Raw genomic sequence first — 9758 nt, forward strand, 5'->3', positions numbered from 1 at the left:
CATGTACCGAATCCTTAGGCTTATTGTGCTTCCCACACGGACAGTCTCAAATTCACTTAACCTCAGTAGATGTGGTCACCCCCACCTCTACCATACCATTTTATCAAATCGAGCCAAATTATTCAACTTGGACAGCGGCCGAAACTAGAGCAAGTGCATGACGAGCTCTCTTACACTCGCTCTCCTCTGGTTCTTCCCTGCCATGACACACTCTAATCAAACATGGTGTGAAACTTGCCGGTTGCACCAGTTCCTTCATCAATTTTTAGATTGTTTTCGACGGATGAAGGCAGACATCTTCAGATGTGTAAAAAACAAGAAGGAGAGAGCGGGAGGCTTAGAGTCTCGAAAACTTAACTGTGGCTGAGATAAAATGGTAGAAACTACTCTAGGAGAAGATGGTGGCGACGCTTAGTTAGCTAAAGGACCATGCTCCACATGATTGAGAGAGATGCAATCACTACAACAAGCACCAATTTTTCATACTTTATTAGGAGCAACCCTAGACTGCCCAGAAAGCTTAACATGAGCACTCAGGGGGAGTTCAACTTTAACTCTAGCCACTGCATCTCATACACCGTGTCTATCAATCACCAACATCTTTTCCAAAGTCTTGACAATCAATTGGATAGTAGCTTGTGTGAGAGAAGTCGAAGAAATACCTTCGATTTGGGTCCAATCCAAATGAAATTAAACAACACCTCATCAACATGGGAGAAGCCATCACAGCTGTTGACTACCATTATGAACGATCATGAGTCACCGTGCTCATAATAGTATCAAGAAAGTAAAGGAACTGATCTCTCCTTTCCTGTATATCCTAGCTAGGGTTCAGTCAATTTCCACTTTGTACAAGCATTCTCTATTTCTTTTTAAGTCATTCATCTACTGTGTGGATTTTAAAATTATATCCATATTAATTATTTTGTTTTACATCATATTTAGGAGACCAGATGATCCTCATAAATCAGAACTTAGATCATGCAAAGGAAAAGAAGTGAAGACAAATTATCTTGTTATTAAGGTAAGAATACTATATCTTTCATATCTCCTTGTCTACTGCTAATTTGCTTATCCAAGTTGTTGGTGATGGTAGGATGATGAAGATGCCCCCAATCTTTTGTCTATTCCGGAAGAGCCCTTTAATGAAAGGTAGGTCACATCAATACATGTTTGACAAATTTCCTTAGAATTCTTCACATGATATTTATTTTGTATCATTGTATGTCATAGTATACATGTTGATATGTCACAAGTGTAATAGGATAATGTAGTTTCTGGATTCTCTATCCTTAATTATATATATGACCATTCTGTTCCTGTGTCTTGGTAGGCAATCATTTTTACAATTGTTCCAACTGATTCTTTTACTTTGGTGGTTTTAAATTAGTTAGAGAAGAAATTCTATAATTTTAGCACTGTTTTCCTGACTCTTGCATCTGTTTTATACTATTTTGTAGACGAGTATTCTCTTTGCTACTGATATATGAATTTTCAAATCATATTCTTACTAATTATAATAATACATTAATTCAGGAGAGCAGATGATCCTGACACGTCAAATCATAAAATTTGTGTAAGGAAATCAAGGAAGAGAAAAGGTATGAAGGCAAATAGTCATTCTCTTGAGGTAAGACATTGTTCACTTCTCCGTGCTGCCAAAGTCTTTATCCAAGTTTTCAGTGTGGTATTTGATAATCTAAAGTCCATACCTGGCTTTAATTTGATAGCTTAGGCATTGGGATGTTAAGAAGCAATTTTCTTTTTCTCATTATATGATTTGTAGCTGAAGTTATATCTTCACTTTCCAGTATCTGTACTTGTATATGTCCATTACAGTGGCTTTGAAATCTTTTTGTGTAGGTCTGTAGTGTCTCTGTATTATCTTGTACTGAACCAAGTCAGCTGCAAGTATATATTGGCTAGCAAGGAAAAAAAGTGCTGGGAATTGTATTTGCATCTAAATTTTTGTTCATCACACTAAACAAACATCTCGCTCCACTCATTTCCCCTACCTATTTCCCAAATCCCTCATTACCCTCCTTATCCCCCACCATGCCCATGGCCACTGCAGTGCATGCGTTGGCTTTTGTTGTTCTAAATACAAAGTTTAGAAGAACCCTAGGTGTGCACCATGCCCATGGCCACTGCAGTGCATGCGTTGGCTTTTGTTGTTCTAAATACAAAGTTTAGAAGAACCCTAGGTGTGTTGAGCAAAAATTAGTTTGCAAATATAAGCTCCCAAATATTTTCCAATTACATTCCTAGTAAGTGTCTTGCAACTTAGGATTTATGTCGTGGCATTATATATGTAATGGTCCTTGCTTATGTTTTTTTATATCACATTCCAGAGAAATGATACGGAGAAGAAGGCTTTTTGGTCACAAATTGCAAAGAAGGTTGAGTATATTAAAAAAATCAAAGAAAAGCAGGATGAGGATAAAGCAGCTGTGACACTACATTCATTCAAGTTAGTAAGATATTTACAAAACTTAATCAATGATCTACCCCTTTGTTTTGAACTTATTGTTTTCTCTTATGGTGATCCAGCCGTAGTTTGAAAATCAAGGGTCGTGCCAGTGCATCCTCAGGGACAGCTGAAAGGATGAAACCCCTCAGATCTGCAAGTGCAGCAGTGAAGGTTTGCATAGATAATTAGCGCTTTTTGCTATTCCAAATTCACCATATTACTGTAAGAAAGCTTTGAACCCCCCCCCAAAAAAAAAAAAAAAAAAAAACTCTGCATATGTCAGAGTTATAATTGCAAGCACACGAGATTAATGGAACTAACCCGTCTTTAAGTTACACTTGGTTAAGTGATGTAACCTTGGTAGACAACTAGACATGCATTGTTGAAACAAATCTTTGCCTATTCACTTCTTATGCCATTGACCTTCTAACTATCCGTTCATGATGATCGGATGGTCTTATCAAACAGTGGCGTTGACTGTTTTATGACTCAGCTGATATATTTTTTCCCTTTTCAGAAGAGGAACAATTTTTATTGATAAAAAATAGCAGAAAAACACATAGAAAGGAAGAATAAGAAAGCTAGAGTCACAGGTGATAGTGAACATTTTATCTGCTTAACGACTTTACCAAGACTGTGGTCATTTTGATGAAGAAATTAACTTTGCCTATCTCAATTTCTTTGGTTTCTGAAGTACATGAAGTTATATGTGATTTGCTGACCCTGACATCTAAGATGGTTGGCCATCTTTTCTTTTTCCCCCTAATGAAACACAGGTAAAGTTATCCAGCATTCAGGGTTGCATACCTGTACGCCATCCAGAAGTTGCTCTTTCAATTGAGGTTTATCATAATGTCCGAAACTGGGTCAAGGTATCTTATCTTTTCTGTTTTCTTGCTAAAGCAATATCTTTGGAGTTTATTTGTCAGTTGTGTGGATCTTACTAGTCAAGTAATAAATAATTCTTTGCATTTTTTTTTTTGGACAACTTGCATTTTTTTGGGCTCCTGTTTTATTGGTCAGTATATATGTGCAAGTGCAACCCATATGCTATATAATGTTAACAAAACGCAGTTCATAGGATTCAAACATTTATCAACTCCAAAGAGATATCCATGCTCAAATCTGGCTGGCTGAAGATGCTTCCATTCACAACCTCTTGACTGGGTACTTTGTTGCAGATTGCACTATTGACTTCCCATACAGAGATTGCAAATCATGGTATCTGTAATTCTGATGGAAAGCTCTCTGGTGTAAATCCTCTTTTTCAATTTGGAGTCAGTCTTGAGCTCATAAGTAGCTAGGTTGTTGGGTGTAGGTTGCAGTAACCCTTGTGGCTGAGCCATGTTTCCAAAGCTTCATATCCCGTAGCAATTGAAGTAAAACCAAAAAAGTCATTGAATAGGAATGTGATTTTTTTTTTTTTCACTCTTTTTGGTTACTTATTATCATTAGCCTGTAATGAATCATTATCAAGCAAATATGACCTGAACAGACTAAAAAATATTCCTATATAATGGTGACTTGAAGAATTGCATTCACATATGATTTAGAAAATGAGATTGCTCATATAGTAGAGGAAAACTTGAACAAAAAAATGCAATCCCAAGTAATTCAATTCACTCTTTTTGTTTCTTCCCATGATTTCTGTTCAAATTTCTGCTGTTACTGATACTAGTTTTACTTGCAGACCCAAGAATTCTTGGTCCTAGGACAACAAACCTTGACTGAGTTGAGGGATAAGATATATTGTTTAACAGACAAGGATCAGGAAACAGATGGCCAGCATAATCATTCAGGATATTTCCTCATAGAAGTAAGAAGTTGTATTCGTTTAATGTTCAGTTTTAAATGAAGATGGTCTTTCCACTTAATCCTAGTAAATTGCTTACCCTATGTAGGATACATTCTACAACGATCTGAGGGATCCTTCTGCAATAGATTATAGTGAACCAATATTTGATTGGCTTAGCAATTCAAAAGATGATGCTTTAAAAAAATGGGAGTGTATTTTAGCTGGAAAAATGCAAAAGCACAAAAAAGCAGTTGTAGGCGACATAACTGGCTCAAAATTGCCTCGTTTCCAAGCTGCTGATATGCACAAGACACAGTTTTGCAACTTGAAATTTCAACTTGGTGCTGGATATCTATACTGTCACCAGGTACACCCCTCTATTGCTTTTTCATCCCCTATATTTTGTGTCTTACACAATTTGCTCTATGTGAATATCTTCTTGATTGATGCATTTTATGTTCTATTTGACTGCTTTAGGTCAGTTTCTTATAGAACTTTTTGTCAAAAGAAACAATCTCCCCTCCAGGGTGGTTGAGGACACAATTTGTTGTTAGGATTATATATTGTCCTTCTCTTACGGTGATGTCAAGGGAAATGTTCAATAGGTAGGCAGTCTATTATTATACATATAACAGTATAACAAAGTACAATTCTAGATTGTTGGGAAAGTGAGAAAATTACCTACTTATAGTTTTACCTTCTGGGTGCATTGTTTATGTTTCTATGGAAAAGCATAAATAAGGGTTGTAGACCAAGCAACATTTGAAGTGATATCAGTAATAAGACAATGAATATAGCGAGCATGAAAATCAATAATACTAGGTTACTAACATTAAGAAGTCTAGATTTCTGATACAAGATAATAGCACCACACTGACCATGGTTTATTGTATTGTTAACCAGGTGGTGACTGCACCACAACGATAATGTCTAGTTTCTTTATACATAATTCCTCTCTACTTGTGTTTATAGTTCTGTTCTTATAACGTGGCTATATAGCTAATTGATTTGGGGTTGTTTACTTGGGACCAGGGTGACTGCAGACACACAGTTGTGATTAGAGACATGCGGTTGCTTCATCCAGAGGATATACAAAACAGGGCAGCTTATCCAATACTCTTATTCCAGTTGAAGCTACATGTACAGAAATGTAGAGTGTGTAGGATATATAGAGCTACAAAGATGACTGTCAATGACAAATGGACTCCGGAGAATCCCTGCTACTTTTGCGATAATTGCTACTTCCTTCTTCACTATACGAAAGATGGTTCTCTTCAGTATCAGGACTTTGAAGTGCATGATTATCACCATGATCAACCGCGTTGATGTTCTTGTAGTATTACTAGTCTTGCCCCTACCGAATTATACATCATCTTGTTCAATCATAGTTTTGCAGTGTTGTGGAAAGTAAAACAAAAGGTTATCATCATCAAGCAATGAAAAAAGTGGAACTGCAAAAAACTGGCTGAGAATTAAAAATCAAATTCTAAATACCAATTTTCGGCTAATTACAATAGATTATACTCAGATTCTTATAATCACTTTGTACAGTTGGTCTATTAAGAGTTTGTTAATTGGAAACTAGCTTCCCTTGGATGTTAATCATCAAAGAATACACCCTAGGTTTTACAGTCAAATTTAATTCATTCACTGTTACGTCACAGGACGCTTATGTACGAAGTCCCGAAATAAAAGTCCCTACGTTTTATTTTTTATTTATTTCTTTAGGACTTCTGGTTTTCAGGTTTCAGCAAGCAAGGGAAATAAGCAAATATTAATCACATTAGGAAACATAATCAAAGTTGGATAATCAAAGTAGGGAAATTTATGTTTCCTTAGGACACAGTGTTATCTAGTCAAACTAGGAACCAAAAGCACTCCTATATACAGTACAACCTATACAAATTTCGGACAAAGGAGTTGAACAGCTGAGCTCAAAGTCAGTTGCACAAGCGTGGAAAAGATGACCGACTCTGTGATACAGCAAAGAAACACCCTCCTAGTTTGCGAAGAGAAGAAGATGGTTACAAGAGACACTATGGTTTGTCCTAAACCTCGCCGTTTGGATGTCAACATCCTCCTTGGAGAGGGTTCATTTACAGAACAAATAGTCTCGCCTCACCCGTTTACTAACGGGTCACCACCAAGCAGAGTTGCTAACCCATTAGTTCAGGATGTTCGATTTTGGGATGACAAGCTCGCTACAATGCCACCACTAATTTCACCCGTCCCTCCTCCTCGGGCCAGTTTTGGGAGCAAACCACGAGTGAGGATCGAGGGGTTTAATTGCGGCTAGGTTAGGACTAACTCCCATCTTGACCCTAATGCTAGAATTCTTGAACAGCCCTAAGAATTTTTTTTTTCCTTGATCCTACACACTGGGAGGAGTTCTGAGACCTGCCACCATCTGATCTATATTTGGGAATGTTACCTTAACGATGTCGAGTCTTTAAGGATGTATTACTTTGTAAGCTGCTATAATTGAAAAGATTTAATTCATCTTTCTGCAATTTTCCTATGTTGGATTTGTTTACAAAATAATGTTCTGTATTATAAGTTTGGAAGTTTTCATTCATCTAGTTTGTATTCCCTCTCTCTTCATTCTCTCTAATTCACCTTTTTTTTTATTTTTTGAACAATACCTTCTTTTTTTTTTCCTTATTTTAATCACAAAGTTAGCTACTACAGCTAATATCCTCAAGGATTAGCTTATGACTTAAGCAACTTCGAACCACTTGTTTAACCGACTTGGATAGTCATCACTCAAATACTGCCACCTGTCCATCATTAAGTAGATCTGATGCAATATATGTTCATTATTGATGACCAATTAGCTTCACTTTCATCAAGGTAACTATGAGGAAGAAGGTAATTGGACCCTAAATTTTAGTCGGTTCCTTGCACTCCAAGGCAGTTGCTTAGACTAGCCATTATAAATTAACTGGACCATCTGAAACCTTCCTCACATTTTCTTAGTATCCGAAGCCCTAGTCAATCTTCTCTTTCCAGAAACAATTATTTCCAAAAAACCAAGAAAACCAAGAAACATGCCGCAAGAGTTTGCAATGGAGGAGAGCAGAGGCAATCAACTCCCAGGCGAGAGGTTCTGCCCCATGGAGGACGAACTAGTTCTCTTCTACCTCAAGCCCATGTTGAGCGGACAGAAGGTGCCTGGCAGAAACCGCGTGGTATTTGACTGCGACCTCTACGGTCACCAAGAACCTTGGGAGATATGGGACGCCTACAAGACCAGAAGACCAAACGACTTGAGGCTCAACAAGGACATCTACTTCTTAACCCAACACAAGAAGATGAGTTCCACAGACAAGCGCGTACGCCGTACTGTTGGAAATGGCACCTGGAAGGGCGATGACTCCGGCAAGCCAGTAAAATCTTTGGAGACTGGTTGTGTGGTTGGCTTGAAGAAAAGATTTACTTACAAGAACGAAGCATCGGTGCACAACGGTTGTTGGATCTTGTATGAGTTCTACCTTGATCGATCACTCAGAGACAAGAAACAAAAGGTGAAAGACTATGTTCTTTGTCTACTACGAAAAAATGGTGAACCCCAAACCAAGATCGAAAAGAAGAGAAAGCAACGTGAAGAGGAAGAGGTTCTTGAACACAATTATGCTTATGATGATGTAGAAAACTACAGGGAGCAAGAAGAGTTTCTTGAGCCACAAGCGAAGCGACAACAAATTGTACCATCCATTGATAATGCAACAGTACCAATGCCATCAGAAGATGATGCATTCGCAGCTGAACTAGAAGGGTTATTGCCGTGCTCTGAAGATGATAATATACCCTCAAGAGCTGAAGCAATTGGCTTTCAAGGTGAGGAGAATGGGGAAGTGCAACAATTAGCTTCCGAGATGCAATCATGCCCTTCATTTGGAGACTATCATGGAATATTTAATCCACTACCAGAGGAATATTTTCTCTTGGAGGAAATGGTAGAAGAAATGGGTATGGTAGAAATGGAAGACCTGCTAGTTGTTAATGGTGCGACTAGTAATATGGATGTGGCGGAAGAAAACGTGCTAAACAGCACCCTTCTTCACACTCCCACATCATCCATGTCTGCGGCCTATGATGGCACTGATATGCCATATTTATCCATGAAAAATGGTTGCACTGATCCAGCTGGAAGCAACAATATTTGTGGAGGATCGATTGGCTTTCAGGGTGGTGCGTACTGGCCTGAGTCTTTAGTGGAGGTCCCAACTGAAGAGAAACAAAAGACAGCTGATGGAGATTGTTCAGATTGGTTGGACTCAATCAGTTTTAGTCCTGAGGAAAACAACTTCCTTTGGAGTGAAGTGCAATGGTGTTCGTAGCTGACCTTGGCATGCAATGCTCTTATTGCCTAGCTCTTAAGATTGACAACAATGTCAGTCAATCTAAATTTTGGTTTGTTGTATCTTTTTGAGGAACGTGGTACTCTTTCCTTTGTCCGGGGTTTTATCCCAAAGGGTTTTACCCGGAAAAGGTTTTAACGACGCCACACAATTTGCATTTCCTCTCCTTTGTAACTTACAAATTGTAAGCCGGTTCTACATGCATTAATGAAATATTAATTCAGAGTTTCATTACAATTAGTAAAAAGAGTCAACATTCGGATTCAACAGTTTTTAAATTCCAATATATCCTGTTACATGAATATGTTAAGCTTATGTCACTTTTTAAATTTCTTCATACGACTTGCTAGAAGTAAAAGTAGTCTCACAGAACTGCTATTGTTCTACTATCTTTCGTTACGATAATCTTTATACATGGTTTCCTTGTTTTATTGGAGGTTTTAATGTAGGACGTAATTAATCTGATCCTCGTATAGCAATTAAATTCATATTTGGTGTCTGAGTTCTGATAAACCATACCATTCAAATGATTCAAATGCAAATTAAAGCTGTTTCTTACCATCTGTTACTTCTGATCATATCGTTTAGATTCAAGTACCTCATCCTTTCTTATCTTGTTTTTGAATTCTAGGATATTTTCTGTTCTGATAGAGTAGAGTTCTGTTTTGATAAGTTTGTAATCATCTAGGACTTTACAATGTAAACGTCTATAAATACAAGCATACTGAGCTTGATTTCTCAAGCCATTCAACACAAAAAGTTAAGTTCTTGACAAGCAATGATTCATTAGGAAAGACCACCCAGTGTACCCTCCCCTTTTCTTGCAAAACAGAGATGAATATCACAAGAGGCATGTGAAATGACCAGACTAAGACTAGTGATTTGTTATTGTTTATGAGCTGGGGGTAATTACTTGCAATGGGAAAAATATAAAGGCTTAGACAGTGGGAAGGTTTTGAAATAATAGGTGGGAGAGATGAGGTTGAGGGAGGGACATGATTGGCTTGTTCAAAAAGGTGGGAGATCGAATCGCTTTCCTTTCCAATGTGCTCGAGCTTCTTACTCTCCCGGAGGCAAAAAAGCCGGGGAGGCCTGCCTGTGCTTTACTTTTTCATACCGAAAAAAAATTGTC

The 9758-nt window shown here is 37.8% G+C and overlaps 1 protein-coding gene across 3 annotated transcripts; it reads left to right on the forward strand.

Moving 5' to 3' along the window:
* Window positions 1–943: 943 nt before the first annotated feature.
* LOC133716050 (snRNA-activating protein complex subunit-like) lies at window positions 944–5809 on the forward strand. 3 transcript variants are annotated; one of them, XM_062142786.1, is made up of 11 exons: window positions 944–1024; window positions 1097–1152; window positions 1537–1630; window positions 1864–2125; window positions 2205–2267; window positions 2352–2470; window positions 2551–2641; window positions 3247–3342; window positions 4161–4286; window positions 4372–4632; window positions 5298–5806. In XM_062142786.1, the coding sequence occupies exons 7-11, from the start codon at window positions 2606–2608 to the stop codon at window positions 5589–5591; spliced, it is 813 nt and encodes a 270-aa protein (XP_061998770.1). In that variant the 5' UTR covers window positions 944–1024; window positions 1097–1152; window positions 1537–1630; window positions 1864–2125; window positions 2205–2267; window positions 2352–2470; window positions 2551–2605; the 3' UTR covers window positions 5592–5806. The 3 variants fall into 3 exon arrangements, with proteins under 3 accessions (XP_061998770.1, XP_061998769.1, XP_061998771.1); XM_062142785.1 differs by lacking the exons at window positions 1864–2125; window positions 2205–2267 and having other exon boundaries at window positions 950–1024; window positions 5298–5809; XM_062142787.1 differs by lacking the exons at window positions 944–1024; window positions 1097–1152; window positions 1537–1630 and having other exon boundaries at window positions 1647–2125.
* Window positions 5810–9758: the final 3949 nt, after the last annotated feature.

This window comes from Rosa rugosa, chromosome 6 (assembly GCF_958449725.1).
Source record: "Rosa rugosa chromosome 6, drRosRugo1.1, whole genome shotgun sequence".
NCBI lineage: Eukaryota > Viridiplantae > Streptophyta > Magnoliopsida > Rosales > Rosaceae > Rosa > Rosa rugosa.

Bases quoted from the DNA above. Each gene is read 5' to 3' on its own strand.
- LOC133716050 (XM_062142785.1), top strand. From the start codon at position 1,604: ATGAAGGCAAATAGTCATTCTCTTGAG. The intron at 2,471-2,550 runs GTTAGTAAGATA...ATGGTGATCCAG, and splicing joins GTGACACTACATTCATTCAA to CCGTAGTTTGAAAATCAAGG. The intron at 4,287-4,371 runs GTAAGAAGTTGT...TACCCTATGTAG, and splicing joins CAGGATATTTCCTCATAGAA to GATACATTCTACAACGATCT.